The sequence below is a fragment of the Chrysochloris asiatica genome, unplaced genomic scaffold, assembly GCF_000296735.1.
Source record: "Chrysochloris asiatica unplaced genomic scaffold, ChrAsi1.0 scaffold00140, whole genome shotgun sequence".
Lineage (NCBI taxonomy): Eukaryota > Metazoa > Chordata > Mammalia > Afrosoricida > Chrysochloridae > Chrysochloris > Chrysochloris asiatica.
Genome location: NW_006408658.1, coordinates 8,970,759 through 8,998,524, shown reverse-complemented (window position 1 = coordinate 8,998,524; position 27,766 = coordinate 8,970,759). Strand labels below are relative to the sequence as shown.

The 27,766-nt window shown below is 36.2% G+C and overlaps 1 protein-coding gene across 3 annotated transcripts in view; it reads left to right on the top strand.

Annotated features, from left to right (window-relative positions):
- RAB6A (RAB6A, member RAS oncogene family) overlaps positions 1-27,766 on the top strand; it is a 100,555-nt gene that overhangs the window by 53,765 nt on the left and 19,024 nt on the right. The window contains exons 3-6 of one of the 3 annotated variants that reach the window (XM_006870280.1): positions 8,200-8,253; positions 9,671-9,776; positions 11,897-12,008; positions 27,027-27,120. In XM_006870280.1, the coding sequence (XP_006870342.1) occupies positions 8,200-8,253; positions 9,671-9,776; positions 11,897-12,008; positions 27,027-27,120 (366 nt within the window). Of the gene's footprint in view, positions 1-8,199; positions 8,254-9,670; positions 9,777-9,842; positions 9,949-11,896; positions 12,009-27,026; positions 27,121-27,766 lie in introns of all 3 variants that reach the window. The other 2 variants (XM_006870281.1, XM_006870282.1) reach the window with 2 other exon arrangements.

Here is a 27,766-nt window from a genome sequence, read left to right as displayed (position 1 = left end):
TCCACACCTCTATCTCTGCGGCTCTGTCAGACGTCCTTGGCTGCTCTGATCCTTTCCCCGCTTGGCCCCACTACAAAATGGCAGCTCCTGGAGCACCTGAGTGTTCTGAAACAGGAAGCAATGGATTTCTTTCTTCTGCCACAGACTCCCCAGCTGTAAGTCTTCCAACCTTCTGAATATTCCTTTATATGTGGTTCAGAGTACTGGGACCATTCCGTGAGCCTTCTTGGTCCTGTAGTCTGTGTTGTTCTCAGCAGAAGTCGTTACTATACTTCCATCCGATCCGCCATCTTTTCCGGAAGCTCCGTAGTACTTTTGTAAGGAGAGATACAATGATATTGGAATAGAATTGATAGTCTAGAAATAATATGCTCAGTTGATTTTTGACAATGGTGTCAAGATGGTTCAATGGAGAAAGAATCATCAACAGATGGTACTGGAATGACTGGCTATTTACATAACAAAAGAATGAATTTGGACTCCTACTTCACTATATCCAAAAACTTACTGAAAATGAATCAAAAGCTAAGATTATAAAACTCTTAAATATCTTCATGATCTTTGATTAGGTATTGAATTATATTCTTTAAAGGATAAATGTTATATGAATTGTATATCCATACCAAAAAAAGTTATTTAAAATTTATGTATGTAATATAAAACTTAAGAAGCCTAGGTAACATGGTAACTATAAACACCAGGCTGCTAACCAAAGGTCAGTGATTTGAACCCACCAGTGTCTATGAGAGAAAAGACTTGTTGATCTTCTCCTGTAAAGATTACAGCCTAGAAAAACTCTGTGGGACAGTTCTACTTAGTCTTTCAGGGTTACTGTGTATCAGAAATGACTGACAGCACCTGACAGCATAAAGGGGAGCTTGAAAAAGTTCACAGAAATATTCCATTATTTTTTTAATTTTACATTTTCAAGAATTTTTAAGGCCCTTGTACATATCTGTCAGTTTGTTGTACTGTGTTGGCTTGTGAGTTGCTGTGAATAGCAGAGAAACACTGTCAGATATAGTGCTGGAAAATGAGCCCCTCAGTTTGGAAGGTATTCAAAATGTGACTGGGAAAGAGCTGCCGCCTCAAAATAGAGTTGACCATGTTGACGCAAATGGAGTAAAGCCTTTGGGACCTTCATTTGCTGATGGGGTACAACTCAAAATGAAGAGAAACAGCTGTAAGAATCCATTAATAATCAGAACATGCAATGTATGAAGTATGAATCTAGGAAAATTAGAAATTGTCAAAAATAAAATGAAACGCATAAACATCAATATCTTAGGCATTAGTGAGCTGAAATGGACTGGTATTGGTCATTTTGAATCTGACAACCACTTGGTTTACTATGCTGGGAATGATAAATTGATGAGGAATGATGTTGCATTCATTGTCAAAAGGAACATATCCAATTCAGTCATGAGGTACAACCTTGTCTGTGATAGGATAATATCTATGCGCCTCCAGAGAAGACCAGTTAATACCAATATTATTCGAATTAATGCACCAACCACTAAAGCCAGTGGGGACAAAACAGAAGAATGCTACCAACTTCTTCAATCTGAAATTGATCAAACATGCAGTCAAGATGTATTGATCATTTCTAGTGATTGGAATGCAACGGTAGGAAACAAAGAGGAAGGATTAGCGGTTGGAAAATATGGCCTTAGTGATAGAAGTGATACTGGAGGTCACATGATAGAATTCTGCAAAATCAATTATTTGTTTATTTCAGATACCTTCTTTAGACAGCATAAGAGATGATTATACACATGAACCTCACCACATCGAATGCGCAGAAGTCAAATTGACTACATCTGCGGAGAGATGATGGAAAAGCTCCATATCATTAGTCAAAACAAGGCCAAGGACAGATTGTGGAACAGACCATCAGTTGCTCATATGCAAATTCAAACTGAAGCTGAAGAAAATGAAAACAAGTCCACGAGAGCCAAAATATGCCCTTAAATATGCCCCACCTGAATGTAGAGATCATCTGAAGGACAGATTTGCTACATTAAACACTAAAGAACAAAGACCGGAACAGCTGTGGGATGACATCAAGAACATCATACATGAAGAAAGCAAAAAGTCATTAAGACAAGAAAGAAGGAAAAGATCAAAATGGATTTCAGAAGAGACACTGAAACTTGCTCTTCATTGTAAAGATGCTAAAGCAAATAGAAGCAATAAGGTACAAGAGCTGAACAGAAAATTTCAAAGATCAGCTCAAGAAGACAAAGCCAAATATTACAACAAAATGTGCAAAGAACTGGAATCAAAAAACCAAAAGGGAAGAACATGCTCAGTATTTTTCAAACTGGGGGAACTGAAGGAAAAAAATCAAGCTTGACTTTCTTTATTGAAGGATTCTCTGGGCAAATTATTGAATGATGCATAAAGCATCAAAAGAAGATGGAAGGAATACACAGAGTCATTGTACCAAAAGGAAATGGTTAATGTTCAGCCGTTTCAAGAGGTAGCATATAATCAAGAGCCACTGATACTGAAGTAAGAATTCCAAGGTATATTGAAGGAATTGGCAAAACACAAGGCACCAAGAATTGATGGAATAAAAATTGAAATCTTTCAAGAAAGTGAGGCAGCACAGGAGGCACTCTCACTCATCTCTGCCAAGAAATTTGGAAGACAACTAATCTGGCAAACTGATTGGAAGACATCCATATTTGTGCCCACTCCAAAGAGAGGTGACCCAACAGAACTTGGAAATCATCGGACAATATCTTTGATATCCAATACAAGTACAGTTTTACTATAAGGTAATAGAGAAACAGCTGCAAGCATACATTGACAGAGAACTTCCAGAGATTCAAGCTGCATTCAGAAGAGGATGTGAAAAAAGGAATATCATTGCTGATGTTCAGTGGGTCCTGGCTGAGAACAAAGAATACCAGAAAGATGTTTACCTGTGCTTTATTGACTATGCATAGACTTTTGATTGTGTGGATCATGACAAGCTATGGACAACATTGTGAAGTATGAGTATTCCGGAACACTTAATTGTGTTCATGAGGAATCTGTACCTAGACCAAGAGGCAGTTTTTAGAACAGAACAGGGGAACACTGAATTTAATATTAAGAAAGGTGTGTGACAGGGTTGTATTCTTTCACTATACTTATTCAACCTGTATGCTGAGTAAATAATCCGAGAAGCTGGATTATATGAAAAAAAATGTGGCATCAGAACTGGAGGAAGACTCATTAACAACCTGCGATAAGCAACCTTGCATGCTGAAAATGAAGAGGACTTAAAATATTTACTGATGAAGATCAAGAGCACAGCCTCGGTATGGATTACATCTCAAAGTAAAGAAAACCAAAAATCCTCACCACTGGACCAGTGAACAACATTCTTATCAATGAATGTTCATTCTTCTTGGATCAACTATTAACACACATGGAACAGCAGTCAAGAAATCAAATGACGTTATTGCATTAGGCAAATCTGCTGCCAAGAAATTTTAAAGTGTTGAAGAGCAAAGATGTGAGCTTGAGGACTAAGGTGTGCCTAACCCAAGCCATGGTATTTTCAGTAACATCATATGCATGCGAAAGCTGGACAGTGAATAAGGAAGAATGTAGAAAAAAAATTGATGCTTTTGAGTTTCGGTGTTGGAGGAGAATATCGAAAATGCCATGGGCTGCCAAAAGAACCAACAGATCTCTGTTGGAAGAAGTGTAGCCAGAGTGCTCCTTAGAGTCCAAAATGGACAAACTTCATCTCTCATACTTTGGACATACTGTCAGAAGGGAGCAGTTGCTGGAGAATGATAGCATGTTTGGTAATGTGGAGGGTCAAAGAAAAAAAGGAAGCCCTAGCAAGGTGGATTGCCAATTTTGCAACATTGGTGGGCTCAAGCGTGGCAACAATTGTGAGGTTGGCGCAAGACCTGGTATTGTTTCATTCTGTTGTGTATAGGGTCATTATGATTCAGTACTGACCCGATGGCACCTAAAACAACAACAAGCTTGCAGTTCAGAAGGCTTTGCAGTCTGGTGCATTAGCCCACAGTGCCACACCAGGACTTCTTCCTTATTGGTAGCTGCCACTATTTTAATTATTTATCAAATCTTGTTTTTGTGTTTTTATTTTGTCTTGTTTTAATGGGAAAAATGGGAATCTTTTAGGATAAATTTTTATATCTGAATCCTTTCCTTTTTAGTATATTTTCCTACACTTGAAATACTTATTTTACTTCAGGAATATGTTTTTATTTAAATTCTTGAAAATTTGGGTATTTTCTTTCTAGAAAACCCACTTAATTTTTCAGAGTCCCTGTTTTCTGTTACAAAGTGAGAATAGTAATCTCTATGCAAAGTGGTTGTTTTTTCCTTTTTGAAGAACAAAGGCTGTACTGTTTTGTGATTATTGTCATTTACCATTTAGAGAAAAATTATTTAAATGGCTTCTTTCTTGTTTTTCCTACTTATTCCTTTGAAAACCTTGTTATTTTTGTTGTTACATGACATCGAGTCAGTTTTGACTTGTAACAACCATGTAAAGGTTTCTGAGAAACAGCTGGTGAGTTTGAACCACCAACCTTGTGTTTCTCAGTTGAGTACTTACCCTACAGTGCCGCATCAGGAGTTCTTGAAGACCTTAGTACTTGGTTTAAAATAACCCTCTCTGTTCTTGCTTGTCAGTGATCTAGGCACCTATGTGCTTGTAGAAGATCATTTGCATGACCTCATCAAGGCCTTACCTATTCCCATAGTCATTGTCATCAGCAGTTAGGTCTTTTCCAAGAAATCATTGGTTCAAATACTCTTTTCTCTGACCACTATTTTCTATCCTTCTGTTTCTTGTTGTGTTGTTAAGTGTCCTCAAGTTGGTTACAACTCGTAGCCACCCTGTATAGGGTTTCCAAGCAGTGGCTGGTAGGTTGGAACCACCAAACCCGTAGTTAGCAGCTTATCTTTACACCTGATGCCTCAGCAGGACACAGTTTCTTAGTCAGGTGTTTTTGCTGAAGTACCATGCTTTTATGCAATTAATATGAATGTTATACTGTTTCAAACTATAGAACATTTCTGCACAAATAATTTGGTGACATTAATTACATCCTTTGAGACATGTAAGTATTCTCACCTTTTTCTAAGTAGTTCCTTGTTCCTCCCCCATTAACAAACTCATACTGCTACCTAAGCTGCCTATCTAATTTTTTGAGTTCTTAGTGTCAGTTTGATCTTATATAGATTGGTCTTGGAGTTCTGGTGCGGCTCTATGGGTTAATATGCTAGAGTGCAAAGTCGACTTGAACCACAAGGTTGGTGTTTCAAGCGCACCAACCCTCCTTAGAAACCCTATACAGGGTCTCTATGGGTAGAAACCTATTCAAAGGCACTTGACAACAATAGATAGGTCTTAAAAGAGCATGTGTTCAAGGCAGACTATTTTTTTACATGTTAAAATTCAGATATATTTATACACATACGGAGACAATTTGTAATACTTTTCTTCATGCGATGATTTGGTTAATGCCCATCTCTCTCTCTCTCTCTTTTTAACTGTTTTATTGCAAATTATATGATAGTTTATATGAGAGAACATTAGCTTTACATTCTTCCTATCGAATGTCGTTTCATTGCCATGGTTACAATCCCCTCCATGCATCATCAACCAACCAAAGGGTATACCCTGCAAACCTGGTCCCCCCAGTCATCAGCACACAGCCCCTCTTCCTCTCTGGGACTAAAGTCCCCAGCTGCTCCATCTCTCCACTCATCGTCTCTGCCTCCATCTCTGGCGTCACGTCTCTGGATAGGGTCCTGCTCTACGCTCTTCTCCCTTGATGGTCCCAGGGACCTCCAAGCAGGTACTTTTTGTTGCTGTTGTAAATATTCCACAACTCTTTGCAATTCGAATTTTTATAGCTTATTGGTAGCAATGATAATAGTCAGTTGTGTAACCCTACCCTTATCAATGCAATTTTTCAACATTATAAACCAAAAATCAGTACTCCATAAGGAGTAACCTATTTTCCCTTACATTGTACCCTTGTTGTTTCTCTTGTTGTTAAGTACTGTCAAATAGGTTCTGACTCATAATGACCCTGTATAGGGTTTCCGTGGAGCAGCTGGTGGATTTGAACCACCAACCTTGTGGTTAGCCGTCCAGTACTTATCCTATAGCACCATACCAGGACACCATCTCTTTTCTTTTCTTTTCTTTTTATATAAGTGAGGTCATAACAGTATGCTGCATCCATACTGTACCATGCATCAAGATTTTCCCATACTGGCTGAGTAGTTCTGTCATGCATATTCATCACATTCGATTTATCTGTTTATCCATTGATGAGCTTTTAGGTAGTGGTGATTTCCACTTTAAGCTATTGTGAATAGTGCCACAGTGAGCATTGGTGTATAAGTCTCTACTTTCATGTCTTTTCGGTTTATACTTAGGACTGGAATGGTTGGATTATATATTTTTAGTGTTTTGAGGAAGCACTGCAGTTTTTCACAGCTGCTGTATGTACCATTTTGCATTCATCTCAGCAATGGATATGGGTTCCTGTTTTCCCACATCTTCTTAACATTATCTATTTTCTTTTTTAAAAAAACACAAATCTTACTATTTATCCTCCAAAAACCAAATTCACTGTCATCGGGTAAATTCTGACTCAAGACTCTTGTCTAGGGTTTCTGAGGCTGTGAATCTTTATGGGGTCAGAAAGACTCATCTTTCTTCCAAAGCGTGACTGATGTGTTTGAGATGCTAACCTAGCACTTAGTAGTATCCATCCTAGTGGGAGTGAAATGATTTGTCATTGTGATTCTGATTTGCATCTCCCTGATGGCTAATGATGTTAAGCATCTTTTCATGGGTTTGGGTGGCCAATGGAATGTTTTAAGTCATTAGAAATTTGTTTATTTAGTCTTATAGTAGGGTTCTAATGATGGTATGATTTGATCCCACCACCTGTTTGTCAGCTTCTCTTACTGTGTTGGCTTGCATTTGGCTGTGATACTGTAAGCTATGCCAGCAACACTTCAAATACCAGTGGGGTTAATCGGTAGTGGACAAGTTTCAGCAGGACTTCCAAACTAAGAAAAGGTAGGAAGAAGAAAGCAGCAATCCATTTCTGAAAAATTAGCCACTGAAAATCTTACTAATAGCAGTAAACACTGTCTGATATATAATGCCAAAAGATGAATCCTTCAGGTTGGAAGGACTCAAAGTAGAATGAGTCAACCCTAGTGACTAGGATGGAGCAGAGTTCAACAACAACAACCCACTTCCTTCATGCTGAAACTGATCACACATGCAGTCAAGATGTATTAATATTACTGGTGGTTGGAATGTGAAAGTTGGAAACAAACAGGAAGAATTGGTAGTTAGAAAATACGGTCTTGGTGATAGATTGCATACTAAAAGTTTGCAAGAGCAATAGCTTACACATTGCAAATACTTTTTTCAATAACATAAATAGTGACTGTACATGTGGATCCTTTGGGACAGAATATACAGGTTATATTTGTGGAACTAGTCATGGTAAAGCTCCACATCACCATTCAGTACAAGGTTGAAACTGAAGAAAATTAAAACAAATCCACCAAGGCCAAAATAATATCTTAAATATATTCCACCTATGGATTAGAATAGCTGAACTTTATAGTCAAACAATCTCAACTCCACAATAGAAGCTGTTTGATAGGCCAGTTAATTAGCATCTCTGAACCCCAGTGTTCTTATCCCTATTTTTTTCATCCTCATGTGAAAAATTGTGATGATAATGGTTGCCTTGCAAAGATACCTAAGAATTTTTTTTGATGGTGTTATTGGCTGCCATTGGACTGATTGCAACTCATAGCAACCCTGTGTATAACAGAACAAAACACTGCATGGTCCTGCTCCATCCTCACAATCATTGAGTCTATTATTGCAACTACTGTATCAGTCCATCTTGTTTAGGGTCTTTCTCTTTTCCACATACCCTTACTTTACTAACCATGATCTCCTTCAGGGATTGGTCTCTAAATAGCATAGGATTGGAGATGATTTTAAGTCTTAGAACAATCCTTAACACACAGTAGGTATTTAATAGATGGATGCTATTATGACTGGAAATTTTGTTCTTTCTTTCGTGACTTTGATGAATTTCTATTTGAACCTTGAACTGTTGACTGCCATTAAAATATTTGTTAACTTCTTTGTGTTGTTTTCTTTTGTAGGCAACAATTGGCATTGACTTTTTATCAAAAACAATGTACTTGGAAGATCGAACAGTGAGTAATGTTTTTAGTGTGCAATTTTCTGCAACACTTAGGGTAGAAAACTAAAGTAAGTTTTCAGGCGTCTAGGGAAACTGTTATTACATAGTTAATAATACCTACTGTTCTGGTTTCTTATCCCAAAGTGAAATCCAACTCATAGCGACCCCGTGCACATCAAACGAAATACTGCCCAGTCCTGTACCATCCTCACAATTGTTGTTATGCTTGAGTCCATTGATGCTGCCACTGTGCCAATCCATCTTATTTGGAAATGTGATAATACGTAAGGTTAGGAAATAATTAAAAGATAATTTTTCTGAAGAAATTAGAGCTGCTAAAGACCTTTTTAATGCTACTCTTCAGGAAGATTTCATTTGAATATTAAGTTGTGAACTATTAAGTTTTCCTTTCAGAATACAATGTATACCAAATTAGACTGTGAATAGTAACATATATTTAATTGTCATATCTTTTTTCATATCCTTTGGAATATTACCCATAAATACAGTGTAATTTCTGTCCTCCTTTGAAAAATAGCTAACCCACTATGCATTGAAGACTAAACACAAAATCTTGAGACCTATACCTAAGAAAAATTGTTTTGTTTAATCAGTGTGTGAGTTTTGTTCTTTCAGATGTTCTCTTTTGTGTTTTAATATATAGCATGTCATTTTTAAAGTTTGAAAATTTGAGAACTGCTTTATAATGATAAGATAGTTTGATACTTATTTTCAGGATTTTATTCCCTTAATATAGATTTGAGAAAGTAAGAAAGGAATTACTTCATGTAGACTTATAAAAAGATTTGTGTGTGTGTGAGACTATGGAATGTTCTAATAACTTATGTCATTATGAACTGGAATCCACTTGATGGCAATGGGTATGGAATGTTCTAGAGAGAAATGTATGGGTGAAACATAAGCAAAAAAGCCAGGGCCCTACTTCAAAGTATTCTTGACCCAGTAGGAAAGGGACATATTTTAGCTTTGAAAAGTCTTTAAGAAAAACAGTGATTCCTTTACTCTTATATCCTGGACTGCTCATTGACTTTTTCCTTTGTTTTTCTCTCATTCTTACTGTTTGAACACCGACAGAGTTTACTTTTTGTCATCTGGAAGGCATAGATTTAAAGAGTGATTACAGGAAGGACAAAAGGGAAAGCCACGTTTTTGATGCTGTGAAATCTTTCCCAGCGCCATTTTTCAATCATTTACTTACCAAGCGAGCAGCATTTAAAAATAATCCCTTTGAAAAAGGAAAATTTTGTGTTATTTTTATATGTCACACTTCTGGCCTTTTGCATGAATCTCCTTTCTGCCTCCCTTCCTTCCCCTCCCCTTTTTAAAAGCATTATTTTTTTCTTCTTTTCTTTTTAGTATTAGTTTTTTGGGGTTTTTTTTGTTGTTATTTATTGTTTCCCATCCCACAGATCAGGCTGCAGCTGTGGGATACTGCGGGTCAGGAACGTTTCCGTAGCCTCATTCCCAGTTACATCCGTGATTCTGCTGCAGCTGTAGTAGTTTACGATATCACAAGTAGGTATTTTGAAATGGGTTGACCTCTCTTATTTTTCTTGCTTGTTTGACTGATTTTGTTGTTAGGTACGATTGCAATTATGGGACACAGCAGGTCAAGAACGGTTCAGGAGCTTGATTCCTAGCTACATTCGTGACTCCACTGTGGCAGTTGTTGTTTATGATATCACAAGTGAGTGGGGGGAATTATGCATTTTTAATCTTCCTTTAACCTTTAGCTTAGCTGCATGCTTGTTCTTGTCTTGTGCTTGTTTTTCATGATGGCATGTAAAAATAGAGCAAATCTTATCACTGACCAGCCATGTCATAAATATTTACTTTGGTATTTGTGCCAGTATGCTTTATTTCTATGCCATTAGATTATTTTCTCTCAGAAATTTTCAATCAAGTCAAATTAAGAATCCTCCCTTAAAATTATCCTGTTACCACCAAGCCATACCATCATCGTAGTGGAAAAAAATGTCTTTTTTTTTTTTTTTTTTTTCATTTAACTTGATTTCAGATTTTTCTAAAATAAAAGTGTGCTCTTAAGCCTCTTGCCAAGTTTCCCAACTCTTCCAAGGCCTCTGTTGTGGCTATTAAAAGCTTCCGCTAGTCAGCTTTACTCTGCTTACCCTTTCCTGCCAACCTCTATATAGAGAGAAAGTCAGAAAAAAAGATAAATGCACTATTTTGAATGAATCATTTTCATTGACTAAGACTGATTTATTTTGTTGGTTAATAAATTATATTTTCAATTCTCACCAAGATAAAAATAGAGAGAGACCACATAAATAATGGTTTCTCTTTTTATTTTAGAAGGAGCTCTGGTAGCGTAGTGGTTACAAATCAGGCTGCAAACCTTAAGGTCAGCAGTTCGAAACTACCAGCTGTTCCACGGGAGAAAGATGAGGCATTCTGCTCCCATAAAGATTTACAGCCTAGGAAACCCTGTACAGGGTCGCTATGAATCGGTTCCGACTCCACGGCACATCACCACCACCACCACCACCATAGACTAAATAATGTCTCTGGCATTTTAAGTGAGTGTAAATTTTCCATGCATTTCATTGGTGACTGAGAGGAAATGCTCTCTGATTGAAATTAATTTGTACATTGGCTTAGGACATGAATTAAGGAATATTAAGTACTATTCCATATAGTATAGTCCAGCTTAGTATAGTTTCCATAACTTTAAAATAAAGGCACTATTGATTTGAACGAATGCTACTGTTACTATATATTTTTCATATCTGATCATTGAAAAGTCATGCTTACTTAATAATTGCCATGGGAGAATTAGAATTTTGTCACTTAAGGGGCTGTTTTTTTTTTTTTTTTTTGATACGTGCTATATGCAGTCTTTTCTTGCAGCTTCACTTGTTTAAAAAAATGTTCATTATTGTACATTGACACGTTTTGCAGCTTTAAAATGTTTGTGCTTACTTTAACTATAGCAAGTGAAACCTGGGTATTTCTCTTTTTAAAAAAATTACATAAATGTGGTTAAAATAATATCAGTAAATTGTTTTCTTCAGTGCCTGTAAAAAGTGTTGACATACTCTACTTAGAATCCAACACTAGAGAACATGGATTTTGTTGCAAGTGATTGTGGTACATTAAACTAATGAACTTCTCTAAGTTAAAGTGATCACAAACTAAGTAAGCAGTGCAAACTAAGTGGTGTTGAAAAGCTATTTAAAGCCTACAGAATTTCTGGATGTTTTGGGACTTACTGGCTGACATACTTTTGGAGATGCTTTCTTTGTCATGTTTGGTATGTGTAAGTGATCAAAAAAGCATTGTGGCAATGTGATACCATATTATCTCACATAACTGTCCTTAAATTAAAAAAAAAAATCCCTGTCTCCCAAGTGTATTACAATTATTTGGTCATGTCTAAAACTTTTTAAACTCTAAAAGGTACTTTGAGACGTTTTTTCCCTTTATGATTGCTTTAGATCATTGACAGTTGTCATCAGATAAAATGGAGTCATGTTGCAGGCACATTAAAAGTGGGGTCCTAATGTGCCAGACCTCTTCCAACTTTCAGGGCTTTTTTTTTTTTGGATTGGGAGAATCAGTTACTTGAGGAGGCATTTGCAATAGCCCTAATCTCTCTGTCCACCCTCCTACACCAGATGTTAATTCATTCCAGCAAACTACAAAATGGATTGATGATGTCAGAACAGAAAGAGGAAGTGATGTTATCATCATGCTAGTAGGAAATAAAACAGATCTTGCTGACAAGAGGTATGGAGTGATTTTGTATATATATGGAATGATTTATTTCTATATTAAGTAGCCTGTTAACATTTATCACTAAAAAATTATTTTTACATAATTATTTTGCTCTCAGCAAGGGGATCTGAAATATGAATATTAAGTCCAGCTTTTAAAAATGAGTTTTGTTTTGTCTACACCCATTTGTAAACGATTGCAGTGAAAAAATGTTTAGACAAAAGTGCTTTTTAATTAAAAAGCAAAATATCTTTTAAAACAAGTCCTTTTTTTTTTAAGTTCATAATGATTTAAATGCATGTTCTTTGCTTGATTGTCTCCTTTTATAAACATTCATTATAATTCAGTAGTGTAGGTTTGTTTTTTTTTAATTGGATAGTTGAGCCAAACTATATACTTGAAGTGAATAGCTTGGATTGTGAAATCTTAGTCTAATGAGCAAAGCTATATTCAAGTCACATGGTGTAAAATGTATTCACATTTACCATTGAACCTGTAGCATGAATAACTGCTTTTTGTGTTTTTAAGTGACTTACTGGGTATTACCAGTTATTAGTTGTTGTTTTTTGTTTTTGTTTTTTTCCTTTAAATAGTCTAGACCATTCTGTTCACTAGCAGGCACTTTTACTATTTATTATTCATGAGTTGATATTGAAATTCAGGTAATGAAGTTGTGCTGTTAAATTAAAAGTTGCCAAGAAATCCAATGCTTTTAAAAGCTTGTAAAGCCATTAAGCCCTTTTCTTCCTGTGGCACCTCAATTAGAATTGGTAGTACAGTTACAAAAAAAGTCTTTATTCATTCTGGTATCAAGTCCCTAGGTATCTTCATTTTTAAATAGGAAATTTTAATATCTAAATTGTTTCCCTTTGTAGCTAGACTCATTTAAAAGGGAATCAATATGTTCCTTTATTGTTTAATATTTCAGTTAAGTATGCAAATTCCAGAAACTTTTATAGATTATATTTACAGTAACTTTTCTTTAGGGTAATTTTTGGAATTGCCATCTTTCACAGTAATTTTTGCTAGACTGTCTCAGTCCTGGTGTGGTCCCATAGGATAAGCACTTGACTCACCAGCCACTCCTGGGAACCCTATACACGGTTTCTGTGAGTCAGAACTGACTCAGTGGCACTTCACAGCAGCATCTCACCCCTTTGCTATCCACATTTTAAAGGATTAGGGCTTTGTTCATTCCACTGAAATAAGTTTCAAGTGGATGAAATATTTAAATGATAAGAAACAAACCATAAATACATTAAAAGAACCTTTTATGATGGGTGGGTGACTTTTTATAAGTATAGCGTGAAACTTTGAAACTATTAAGAGATAGATTGAAAGGTTTAAATACATAATTGTAGGGATCATATCTACTTATTAAATTGACTGTTGTTGTTAAGTAGTGTTGAGTTGGTTCAGACCCATAATGACCTTATATAGGGTTTCTGAGAAGTGGCTGTTGAGGTTGAACTGCTGACCTTGCAGTTCAAACCGACTTTGCAGTTCAACACATTGATCCACAGCGTCACACCAGAACTCCAGATCTAGAAAATTGATAAAACACGGTATCAAGAGTTCCAATAAACTCATTCTACTGAAAACATAACTACCACACTTCAATGGGATTTAATAATGTATCAGAATTTTAAATATTCACTACTTCATCCCACAGAAATGTAAAAAGATGAATATACAAGAATTTTTATTGTAGCATTATTTGTAATACTTAAAAGAAAAATTTAAATCTAAAAATGCTCATCAGTACTAGATTGGATATTAAATGTCGTTGTTAAGTGCTGTCAAGCTGGTTTTGACCCATAGCAACCCTGTATAGGGGTTCTGAGTAGCATCTGATGAGTTTGAACCGCTGACCTTGTGGTTCAAACTGATTTTGCAGTCTAGCATATTAATCCACAGCACCACACCAGGACTCTGGATATTAAATAGTAATTAGTAAATGAAATATTTTATAATCACTAAAAAAAAAAGGAAAAAATTAATGATGTTTAACACATGAAACAAGTATATACCATGTTTATATACTTACTAAACTGTACTAAGTATATACCATACATATATCAGTGTGTCTACCATGTTTACTTTCAGTTATTTTATTTTTTAACTTTTTATTGTGTATTGGGAATAAATTATACACTCTGTTTCATCTCAGTGATTATAATCCCCTCCGTGCAACAACAGTTGTCCTGCTTCCCTCCTTTGGTTCCTACCTGCATTCCACCTCCCTTCCTATCCCTTCCCAACATTGTCGTTAGGAAAATTGTTACCCTTTTGATCTTAAATTATTGACTATTCCATGGTGAGCATACCTTGCCATTGCTTGTTGTTGTCCTCCCCTCCCCCCCCCCTCAGTAAACCCATCTAATTATTTGGCTGAAAATTGGTGAGTTCCTTTTCAGACCTGAAGGGTGGTAGAGGTTCCTCCAGTTTCTTTCTTACCTGTAGACCCAGTAACCCAAGATAACATGTGTGTACCCTCTAGCCAGTCACTTACTCTCCCCTCCCTCCCTACTCTGATAGCCATCAAAGAATGCTTCTTTTAGTATGAAAACTTTTTCTTCAACTTTTACAATAATGGTCTCACACAATATTTGTCCTTTTGTGATTGACTAATTTCACTCAGCATAATGTCCTCCAGGTACATTCATGTTATGAAGTGTTTGACAGATTCATCATTATTCATCATGGTTGCATAGTATTACATTGTGTGTTATGTACCAAAGTTTGTTAATCCATTCTTCCATTAATGGGCACTTAGGCTGCCTTCATGTTTTGCTATTGTGAATAGTGCTGCGATGAACATGAGTATGCATATATCTATCTACTGATGTTATGGCTCGTATTTCTTGTAGATAAATACCAAATAGCGGGATTTCTGGACTATAAAATACTTCTATTCCCAACTTTCTGAGGAAGTGCCATACCATTTTCCTGAGTGGTTGATCCATTTTACAGTCCCACCAGCCGTGTAGTAGGGTACCAGTCTCTCCACACCCTCAGCAGCATTTTTTTGTTTAATGTCACTTTTAATGGTGTGAGATGTTATATGTTACATCATTTGTTTTGATTTGTATCTCTCTAGTGGTTAACATGGAGTCCTGGTGTGGCACTGTGGGTTAATGCGCCAGACTGCAAAGCCGTTTGAACTGCAAGGTCAGCAGTTCAAGCTCACCAGCTACTCCTTGGAAACCATATACAGGGTCACTATGGGTCGGAATCGACTCGACAGCACTTGACAACAGCAACAACAGTGGTTAATGATTGTGAACATTTCCTCAAATGTTTGTTAACTGCCCAAATGTCTTCTTGCTGAAGTGTCTGTTCATGTTTTATGTCCACTTTTTAATTTTTTTTTTTAATCTTTTTCTTGTAAAGGTGTTGTAGTTTTTTGTAAATTTTAGATACTAGTACCTTGTTTAATATGTTGTTGTAAAACAGTTTTCCCCAGTCTGTGGGCTTCCTTCTTACTCTTTGGTGAAGTCTTTTGGTTCACATGTGTTTCTAATTTTTAGAAAGTAAAATGTCTAAGTTTCTAGTATTTTGTCTTCCACTGTTTGGATGTTTTTTGTAATGTTTGGTAGTGTATGTATGTCATGTATTAGAGCACCTAAGTTTGTCCCTGTTTTTACATTGATGTTCTTTATAGTTCTGTATTTTACTTTTAGGTTTTTAATCCGTATTGAGTTTATTTTTCTATATGGTGTGAAATATGGGCCTTGTTTCATTCTGCAAATCAGTTTTCCGTTTTGCCTGCATCATTTGTTGAATAGACTATCTCTTCCCCGTTCATTGTGTTTTCGCCCTTTATCAAAGATCAGTTGACTATGTGGATAGATTTACTACTAGATTCTCAATTCTCTACCTTGATCCATGTATCTTTCATTGTACAATACCAAGCTGTTTTGACCACTGTGACTGTGTAGTAAATTTTGAGATCAGGGAGGGACAGACCTCCAACTTTGTTTGTCTTAAGCAGTACTTGGCTTTTCTGAGGTCTTTTTGCTTTCCATATAAAGTTTGTGATAATTTTTTCCCTATCTCTAAAGAATGATGTTAGACTCTAGATTGGGATTGCAATATATCTATAGATTGCCTTTGGTAGTGTAGACATTTTCACAATGTTTAGTCTTCCTATTCATGAGCATGGTATATTCTTCCACTTTTATAAATTTCTTTTGTCTTCTTGTAGTAGTATTTTATAGTTTTCTTTGTCTAGGTTTTTTGTTTCTCTGATTATTTTTATCCCTAAGTATTTCATCTATGGTGTGACTATCATAAATGGTATTGTTTTCCTAATTTCCTTTTCAGAGCTGTCTTTTTTAGTATAGATGAATCTAGCTAATCTTTATACTCTGCCATTCCAATCATTATCTTACTGAGTCTTTTGGATTTTCAATGTATAGGAAACTATCATCTGCAAATAGAAAGAGTTTTACGTTTTCTTTGTAATTTGAATGCCTTTAATTTCCCTTTCTTGCCTTATAGCTCCAGCTAAGACTTCCAAGACAATATTGAATAGGAGTGGGATTAAGGGCACCTGTAATCTGGTTCATGTTCACAAAAGGAATGCTTTTAGTTTCTCTCCATTGAGAGTAATGTTGGCTGATGGATTTGTATATATGCTCTTAATTATGTTGAGGTATTTTCTTGCAATTCCTACTTTGTTGAGCGTTTTTATCAAGAATGGATGTTGGATTTTGTCATGTGCCTTTCTGCATTGATCAGTATGATCGTGTGGTTCTTTTTCTTTTTTTTATTTATATGTAAGATTATGTTGATTATTTTCCTAATATTGAACCATCCTTGCATCCATGATTTGAATCCCACTTGGTCATGATGTCTCATTTTTTGATATGTTGTTGAATTCTATCAGGCAGGATTTCATTGAAAATTTTGCATTTATGTTCATGAGGGATATTGGTGTGTAATTTTCTCTTCTAGTGATGTTCTTGCCTGGTTTTGGTATGGAGGATACGCTCACTTCATAAAATGTATTTGTCAATTTTCCATCCTTTTCTGTGTTCTGGAATAGTTTGAATAAAATTAGTGCCAGCTCTTCTCTTTTAATTCTGTTATCCAGTAGCTTTTAAGCAGGGTGTTACTCAGTTTCCAGTTAATTTGATTTTGTTTCCTTGATCTCCCTATTTTTGGTTTCTAATTTTATAGCATTGTACGAGAAGATGATTTGTAATATTTTGATGATTTAAAATTTATTGAGGCTTGCTTTGTGTAATAACATATAGTGTGCTCTGGAGAATGTTCCACATGCACTGGAAAGAACTGTGTATTGTGCTGTTAGGTTGAATTTCAGAAGTAGTGTATTGATTACAAATTGGGCTGATGGAAACTACCAGCTGTTCCACAGGAGAAAGACGAGGCTTTCTGCTCCCATAAAGATTTACAGCCTTGGAAACCCTATAAAGGGTTTTCCCTATGAGTCAGAACCGACTCCACGGCATATAACAACAACATTGTAGAGTTACGTATTTCTTAATTCTATGAGAGTTTTATTTTTGTATTTTGAGGATCTTTCGTTGGGAGCATAGATATTATGTTGTTGTTGTTGTTGTTGTTGTTAAGTGCCATCGAGTCGGTTCTGACCCATAGCGACCCTGAACAGGGTTTCCGAGGCTGTAAATCTTTACAGGAGCAGAAAGCCTCCTCTTTCTCCCGAGGAGCAGCTGGTAGTTTCGAACTGCTGACATTGTGGTTTGCAGCCCGATTCGTAACCACTACGCTGCCAGAGCTCCTTTTGGATATTATAGTTAGATCTTTTTGTTAACTTGACCCTTTAAACATGAGATACTGTCCTTTATCACTGCTTGTTTTTTTCTGAAAGTCTTATTTTATCATAAATTCATATTGCCACTCCTGCTCATTTTTTATTGCCATTAGTTGATACAGTTTTTTCCATACTTTAATTTTTAATCTGTGTTTGTCTTTTTAGGTAAGGTGTATTTCCTGTAGATAGCATATTGGAGGATCATGTTTTCTTATCCATTTTGCTGTTCTCTGTTTCTTGAGTGGTGCAGTTAATCCACTGATGTTCAGTGTAATTGTCAATTGGCATGCATTGATTGTAGCCATTTTATTGTGTATATTTTTGTGGTGCTGATGGTGTCTTTGTTCCACATGTTTTCCTGTATTGAGTTCATTTTTTGTGTGTGCTTTTTCTTGTCAATTTCTTCATAGTTTTAATGTTTACAAAATCTAAATGGATTTTCCTTTTTTTTTTTATTTGATGTGAAAGTGTATTATTATATGAGGTTACCCTGTAATTTATTTCTTACCCATTTTAAAACAGTCTGTTTTATCTTGAAATCTACTTGACCTCCTCACCATTTAGAATTCTGTAACTATACTTTTCCCTCTTTTTGCATTGTAGTTGTCTTCAGTATAGATTGATATTTCTAATTCCTTCTTTTTAGTCTTTCATTGTTGTTAAAGTGCTGCCAAGGGTTTCGGAAGAGTGGCTGGTGAGTTTGAACCGCTGACCTTGCAGTTCAAACCAACCTTGCAGTCCAACGCATTAATCTGCAGTGCCACACCAGACTCCAGATGACTCACTTTAATTTTTTTTTGTAAAGCTGACTTCGTTTTTACACATTCTTTTAATTTCTGTTTATCTGGAAATGTTCTAATTTTGCTGTCATATTTTTAGTGACAGTTTTTCTGCGTATATGATTCTTGATTGGCAGATTTTGTTGTTTTTTCAGAGTTTTGTATGTGGTTCTCCATTACCTTCTTGCTTGCATGGTTTCTACTGAAATCAGAGCTTAATCTTACTGGTTTTCCTTTGTAGATAATACCTGCATTTCATTTTTCCTGTGCTGATTTCAGGATTCTTTCTAATTCTTTGATTTTGAAGAGTTTGATTATGTATGTCTTAGTGATTTTATTTTGGGGTCTGTCATGTTTGGGGTTCATTCCGCTTCTTTAATGTTTATCTTCTCATTTTTCGTATTAGGTAAATTTTCCTCCAGCAGCTTTTTGAGTATCTTATGTGCTTTTGTGTCTTCCTGTTCTGGAATTCCAGTCACTGGTAGGTCATTCTGTTCACATTGTCTCACATAAATTTTAGGCTTTCCTCAGATTTTTTTCTTTCTTTTTTGATTGTTTCACATCTACTCCTTTGCCCTTTTAGTGTATTGCCCATTTCTGGTATCTTACTATTCTGTTTGTAGGTTTTGTATTGCCTCCATTTCTTTATTTTGTTTGATTGTTCTTGTAGTACTATACTGAATTTTTCCTTGTTTTTCTCAACATTTCTGTCAATCATTTTTTGTTGTTTTGTTGTTAAAACACATTCTGTTACTCTGTGTCTCTTGACTGGTACATTTAATCCATTGACACATTCATCATAATTGTCGATAGGTATGAACCAACTGAAGTTATTTTGCTGAGTGCTTTTTTGTAGTGCTGCCGGTTTCTTTGTTATGCATTTTTTCCTGTGCTGAGTTCATTTTTATGATACATTTTCTTGACAATTTCCTCATAGTTATAATGTTTACAAATCTTCATAGACTTTCCTTTTCTTAATTTGATGAGAAGGTGCATTACGTTTCTTCGAGGTTACCCTGCAATATATTAATTTCTTCCCCAAATTACAGCAGTCTGTTTTATCTTGAAGTCTACTTAACTTCCTTGCCATTTGGAATTCTGTAACTATACGTTACCCTATTTTTGCTCTGTAGTTGTCTTCATTATAGATTGATATCTCTGATTCCTTATCTTCAGTCTTGTAGTTTTGTTTTACTCTGGTTACTTCTATATCTGGATTGAATTCTGGATGGTGCTGCCATGTATGTCAATCTCTGGTTGTTGTCTGCTACTGTTGGTTCTTAGTCCCATGGACTCCCTTTAGTATTTTTTGTAAAGTTGGCTTAGCTTTTACAAACTCCTTATATTTATATTATTTGGAACTATTCTCATTTCGCCATTGTACTTGAGGGACAGTTTTTCTGGGTATATGATTCTTGATTTGTAGTTGTTTCTTTCAGAGTTTTGTGTATGTCTCCCTATTGCCTTTTCAACTGCATGGTTTCTACTGAGAAGTCAGAAATTAATCTTTTGGGTTTCCTTTGTAGTTAACATTTAGTTTTTCCCAAGCTGCTTTTGGGATTCTTTCCTTGTTTTTGATTTTGCAGAGTTTGCTTATGATGTGTCTTGATGATTTTCTTTTGGAGTTTATCCTGTCTGGGATTCATTCAGTTTCTTGAATACTTTCATGATGTTAGGGAAATTCTTCGAGCAGCTCTTCGACTGTTTTTTTCTGTGGTTTTCTTTGCCTCTTCCTGTTCTGAAATTCTAATCATCTGTAGGTTATTCTTGTTCATGTTGTTCCACATGAATCATATGCATTCTTCAGATTTTTTTCATTCTTTTCTCTTAATTGTTTTTCTCTCTGACTAATATTGAGAGTTTTATCTTCGGGTTCACTAATTATGCTTACCATTGATTGAGTTCTACTCCTTTGCTCTTTCAGTGTATTGTCCATTTCTAATATCTTAATATTGGTCTTCTGCATTTCTTTTTGCAGGTTTTGTGTTGTCTTCAATGCTGTCCTTATTTCGTTGGATTGTTCCTGTGGCACTTTTCTGAATTATTTCTAGTTTTCCTCAACCTTCCTGTGAAACGTGTGGGTGTACCTCAATATCATTCTCCTAAAATATTTTTTCAGGTAGTGCCTCTTCATCCTCAAAAGCAGTTTCTAGCTCTTAGTTTGAGCCTCTTGATTATTTGTTTGATCTACTCTGTCTTGTTCATCTGAACAGAAATTTTTGCTGCTTTCCTAGGTGTGGTGGGTGGTGTATTTGTATTTGTATTAAGTTGATGAATGTACGTTGGTATATTTGTAGACACTCACCAACTGCCTTCTAGTGTGTGTGATTAGGAGACGAGCTTCTCTCTGTTCACTGTTTGTGTAGTTCAATTCAGGTGGATTTAGTTTGTAGTTACTTCTCTGATATATAACAGCTGGTATTTGCTCTGTCCAAGTGATACGGTTGTAGAGGATACAGCTGTAGCTTGGCTGTATGGCCACAGTTGCTGTCTCCTGTTGTGTGCTGTAAGAAGAAGGAAGACAAACAACCAACAACAATTTTAAAAAACAGCCCACACAGCACAAAAGGGAAGTCATTGGCTTTCTCTATGCCAGTATGTGGTGTGCTCTGCCACCTCTGACCTCTTGCCTTCATAGCCGCCTAAAAATGTTCAAAATGGCCATGCTGCATCATGCAGGCCCACACATACCACCTCCTTTCCTTAACTCTCTGCCCCCTTTTTCTCTACCCCATGTGTCCATCCAGATTTGGACCCGAGCCTGCTCTAGTGAGGTTATTGTACATAGAACCCCCGCATGGTTTTGACTGCCTGGAAAGCAGGAGATGTCCTGAGGTTATATGCTGAGAGAGGGTGGGGTGGGGGGTATAAAATAAAATAAAATAAAATTGCACCTTTGTCTCTGCTGACCACAGATAGGTTTCTGCATCACAAATATGTTTTCTCTTCTCTAAAGCCATTCGTGAACTCTTAAGGTGGTTGCGGTACGTTCAGTCCTCTGTCACTGTTTGTCAGTCACTTCCTCTTGATCTGTTTTTTTTATCCCTTCATCTGAAGCTCAGTTCCTCCTTCGAGGACCATCCTCTGTATCTGTCACATACGGATCTGTATCCTTACTGCAGAGAACCTGCACATCCTTTCTGCCCAGTTTATCATCTTTCTTGCAGAGCCTTGCATGTGATATTAATGATGTGTTGTTGTTGTTAAGTGCTGTCAAGTCTGTTCCAACCTATAGCAATCCTATGTACAACAGAATGAAATACTGCCCAGTCCCGCACCATCCTTACAATTGCTGCTACACTTGAGCCTATAGTTGTTACCACTGTGCCCATCCACCTCATAGGCTGTCTCCCTCTTTTTTGCTGACCCTCACCTTTTTATTAGATTGCAAAGCTTGGAAACAAAGAGGAAGGATAAGTAGTTGGATAATATGGCCTTGATGATAGAAATGATGCTGGAGAATGCATAATAGAATTCTGTAAAACCAATGATGTGTTCATTTCAAATACCTTCTTTAAACAGCATAAGAGTCAATTACACACATGGACCTCATCAGATGGAATACACAGAAATCAAATTGATGACTACATCTGTGGAAGTAGACGGTGGAAAAGCTCCATATCATCAGCTAAAACAAGGCCAGGGACAGATTATGGAACAGATCATCAATTGCTCTAAGTAAATTCAGACTGAATCTGAAGAAAATGAAAACAAGTCACGAGAGCCAAAATATACCCTTAAATATGCTCCACCTGAATGTAGAGATCATCTGAAGGACAGATTTGATACATTAAACACTAACGACTGAAGACCAGAGAGTTGTGGGATGACATCAAGAACATCATATATGAAGAAAGCAGAAAGTCATTAAGAAGACAAGAAAGAAGGAAAAGATCAAAATGGATATCAGAAGAGACACTGAAACTTGCTCCCCAGTGTAGAGATGCTAAAACTAATAGAAGAAATGAGGAGGTACAAGAGCTGAACAGAAAATTTCAAAGATAGCTCAAGAAGATAAAGTCAAATATTAATTACAACAAAATGTGCAAAGATCTGGAATCAGAAAACCAAAAGGGAAGAACACGCTCAGCATTTCTCAAGCTGGGGGAACTGAAGAAAAATTTCAAGGCTTGACTTTAGTTATTGAAGGATTCTCTGGGCAAATTATTGAATGATGCAGAAAGCATCAAAAGAAGATGGAAGGCATACACAGTCACTGTACCAAAAGGAAATGGTTGATGTTCAACCATTTCAAAAGGTAGCATAAGAAGTCCAAGGTGCATTGAAGGAATTGGCAAAGAACAAGGCATCGGGAATTGATGGAATAAAAATTGAAATATTTCAAGAAAGTGAGGCGGCACTGGAGGTACTCACTAATCTATGCCAAGAAATTTGGAAGACAACTATCTTGTCAACTGATAGGAAGAGATATGTATTTGTGTCCATTCCAAAGAGAGGTGACCCAATGGGATGCAGAAATCATCCGACAATCTCTCTGATAACCCGTTAAAGTTTTACTATAAAGTAATACAGAAACATCTGCAAACATACATTGTCAGAGAACTTCCAGAGGTTCAAGCCAGATTCAGAAGAGGATGTGGAACAAGGGATATAATTGCTGATGCCCAATAGATTTTGTCTGAAATGCAAAGGCTTTTGATTGTGTGAATCATGACAAGCTATGGACAACATTACAAAGTGTGAGTATTCCGGAACACTTAATTGTGCTTATGAGGAATCTGTACCTGGACCAAGAGGCAGTTGTTCAAACAGAACATGGGAACACCAAATGGTTTAAAATTAAGAAAAGTGTGCGATAGGGTTGTATTCTTTTACCATACTTATTCAATTTGTATGCTGTTCAAATAATCCAAGAAGCTGGGTTCTATGGGGGAAAAAAATGGCATCAGGATTGGAGGAAGACTCATTAACAACCTGAGATATGCAGATAATACAATCTTGCTTGCTGGAAGTGAAGAGAATTTAAAATACTTACTGATGAAGATCAAAAGTATGGATTGCATCTCAATGTAAAGAAAACAAAAATCCTCACCACTGGATCAATAAACAACATTCTTATCAATGGAGAAAAGTTGAAGTTGTCAAGAATTTCATTCTTCTTGGATCAACTATCAACACTCATGAAAGCAGCAATCAGAAAATCAAATGACGTATTGCATTAGGCAAATCTGCTGCACAAGACCTTTTTTTTAAAGTGTTGAAGAGCAAAGATGTCAGCTTGAAGACTAAAGTGCACCTGACCCAAGCCATGGTATTTTCAATCACCTCACATGCATGCGAATGCTGGCCAGTGATAAGGAAGACCATGGAAGAATTTATGCATTTGAGTCATGGTGTTGGAAGAGAATATTGAAAGTGCCATGGGTTGCCAAAAGAGCCAACAGATCTGTTTTAGAAGAAATGCAGCCAGAGTGCTCCTTAGAGGCCAGGATGGTCAAACTTGGTCTCTCATACTTCGGACATATTGTCAGAAGGGACCAGTCACTGGAGAATGATATCATGTTTGGTAATGTGAAGGGTCAGAGAAAAAGAGGAAGACCCCAGCGAGATTGGGTCAGTGACAGCACCAATGGACTCAAGTGTGGCAACAATTGTGAGGTTGGCCGGGAACGGACAGTGTTTAGTTCTGTTGTGCATAGGGTCGCTATGACTCAATACCCACTCGATGGTACCTAACAACAGCAACAACAACATCTTTATCAAGCTTTATGTCCTTCTCTTGGGACTTGTCCTTCCTGGTAATAAGTCCAAAGTTTGAGAAGTGAAGTCTGGCCATGTTGTCTTCTAAGGAGCTTTCTGGTTGTACTTCTTCCAACACAGATTTATTTGTTCTTCTGTTAGTCCATGGTACCTTTAATATTCTTCTGCGACAGCTCTGGTAGCGTAGTGGTTACAAATCGGGCTGCTAACTTCAAGGTCAGCAGTTCAAAACTACCAGCTGTTCAGTGGGAGAAAGATGAGGCTTTCTGCTCCTGTAAAGATTTGCAGCCTCGGAAACCCTGTGCCAGAGTCACTATGAGTCAGAACCGATTCTACGGTACAACAACAGCAACACCATAACTCAAATGCATCAATTCTTCTATGGTCTTCCTTATTTAGTGTCAACTTTCTTATGCATATGAGGCTATTGAAAATACCGTGGCTTTGTTCAAGTGCACTTTAGTCCTCAAAGTGACATCTTTGTTCTGGTAGGTGATATTTAAAGCCATTGATTCTAAGATCACTGAGGAGGTGATTATAGATAAAGAGATCCAGGCAGCACATTGTCATACATCCAACATTTAAAACAGGGTTTCTCAATCTCATGATTGACATTTTGAGGCCAATTAATTCTTTGTTGTGTGAGCCTATTTTGCACATTGGAGAATGTTGAGCATTACCCCTGGTCTCTACCCACCAAGTAGCAGTAACACTCCACCCCCCACCCTTCATCCCTAAAGTTGTGACAGCCCTTTATTTCTCCCAATAATATCAGATGTCCCAGGGCTGTAGGGGCTGAAATTTTCCCAGGGTGAAAAATACTGATTAACAAGTTAAGGAAATGAGGAACAAATAGCAAAATAAACAGGCAAAATTGGCCACAATTTTACTAGAAGGAAAACTAGGTTAAATTGGTAGTATGAATTCATGATACTTTATTCCCCATGATATATTTTCACATTAAAAATTTTAGTATTTTATATCTTTTTTCACTGAAGAGTCCTAAACCAAGATAATGAGCCCAGACTGCCATCTCTAAATACCAGTTCTCGCTATAGGAGCCAAGACTGCCTAAGAAATAACCATGTTTAAAATTTTTCTGGGTTATTTAGTCATCCCATAAAACAAGTTATTAGAAATTGTTGGGGTAATATTAGGCTTGAGAGCCAAATTAAAGAAGTTCTGCTGGCCGCAGACATTTGAGAATCAATAGTAATAATTACTGTAATAAATATTAAAATTCATAAGTCATAATGACATATGTCCATCATTTATCTTCCACCCTACCCGCCCCCCCCATTGTATGGGTAGCAAATAGTTGAGGGCAAGTTGTTCCTTAAAGAAATATTTCATTTACTATGAAGAACATTATTGGGATGAATGGCAAAACCTGAATAAAATATAAATAAAAAATATATAGACTGACTATATATTGGAATGATATCCATGTTAATTTCTGAATTTTAATAATTACATATGGTTATGTAATAGAATGTCTTTATATTTAGGGAATTTACGTTGTTGATTTATTTAGAATACAGAGCTGCAGGGTGGCAACTTTACTCTCAAACTGTTCAGAAAAAAAAATGTGTGCCTGCTTTATTTATATACACACACTTTACTAGGAGAGGGTGTGAGGATAAAGCAAATGTGAAATAATCACAGTTGGAGTGTTATGTAAGAATATGTTCCATGTTTTTAGAGAGGGGTAAATGTCTAGAATAATATGTTCTAGAGAATAATTAAATGGGTAAAATTTTGGGAATAAGAGTAGTTTCTGTATACTAATAGAAGTAAAGGTAGACTTTCTAGGTACATGTGGGTAGGAAGGTGGATAGATGTGATGGGAGCCTGAGAAAATTCTTTTCCATTACTTTGTTTTTCTTAGTATTGTAGGAAGCAGAGTTATTCAGCTAACTTAGATCTATTTAATTAGAACATTCATATGTAGACTAGTTATGTGCCAGTCTTGTATTTGAAGAGTTCACTGCTTGAAATACTACTAATTATACATACTGCATTAAAAAATGACCTGTAAATTAGTATTAAAATATTACTTTTTCATATCAAGAGGCTTTAAAATATATTAAGTCTTTTGACACTTTTATTGTACTTATTGTACTTATGACACTTTTATTGTACTTATTGGTGCTGTTAACTACACGGTCCTTGGTTCAAACCCACCAGCAGCAGTAGAAAAATGAGGTTGTCTGCTCCCTTAAAGATATACAATCTAAGAAATCCTGTATAGTGTCTGTATGTTTCAGAAATGACTTGATGGCAGTGGATTATTGTACTTACAGAACTCCAGGAAATCCAACCTAAGGAAATCATTCAAAGTGCACAAAAATGTTTCTAACAACAGTTTTCATAGTGTAAAATTTGAGAGCAGCATATGGTCCTGACAGTTTGGAAGTGGTTATATATAATTTATATATAGTTTATAGTAGCAATTATAATTATTTTATATAAATCCTAGAATCACATGGGTAAGGATCCAGTATTTTTAATTTAAAAAAGAAAAAAGGATGAGTTCAGCTGAGTAAAAGTAAATCAGTAAAAACACCTTTTAAAAACTCTTTACTGATTTATAATATAGAGAAAAGCACAGTTTGTGCTGCAGCTTAGTGAAGTTTTAAACTAAATTTGCCTGTATCATGAAATCAGAAAAAAATATTTTCAGAGCTTTATATTTTTATAGTATTGTTTCATCCTTTTTCTTTCTTACAGGCAAGTGTCAATTGAGGAGGGAGAAAGGAAAGCCAAAGAGCTGAATGTTATGTTTATTGAAACTAGTGCAAAAGCAGGATATAACGTGAAGCAGGTAAGTGCATTTTTAGTATGGGTTGAGGTTATCAAATTTTAAAAACATACTATGAAATAATCATACAAGTATTGTCTATTCTGCGGAGCACGGTAGCTCCATCTGATAAGCACTAGACTGTGAACCACAGGAGAAAGATGAGACGTTCTGCTCCCTGAAAGATTTAAATCCTCGGAAACCGTACGCAGGGCCACTATGAGTTGAAACTAATTCAGTGGCACTTAACTACAACAACAAGAACATTGTGTAAGAGTTTCTTCCAGTTAGTAATAGCAAGTATCATGAACTATCAGGTTTTTCAGGCAGTGAAAAAACAAAAAACAAATATTCTATAGTTTTTGGGGGGAAAAAGGAAAGACTTTCCAACTATTGAAGGATTGTGTGATTACAAGGTTATGACCTTACCATACTTTTATTCTATTTCCACTGCATTGATTAAAAGGCAATTGTTCCACACATTGGTGATAAGACTGTGATGAAAGAAATCAAATATTTGTGGTCAGTAATGGTGTGTTCTTGGTTTTGTAAATCAACGCATCTACATACAGCCAACTGATCTTCGACAAAACACCTAAATATCTCGCATGGGAAGGGGGTAGTCTCTTCACAGATGGTGCTGGTAGAACTGGAAAATGATAAGCAAAAG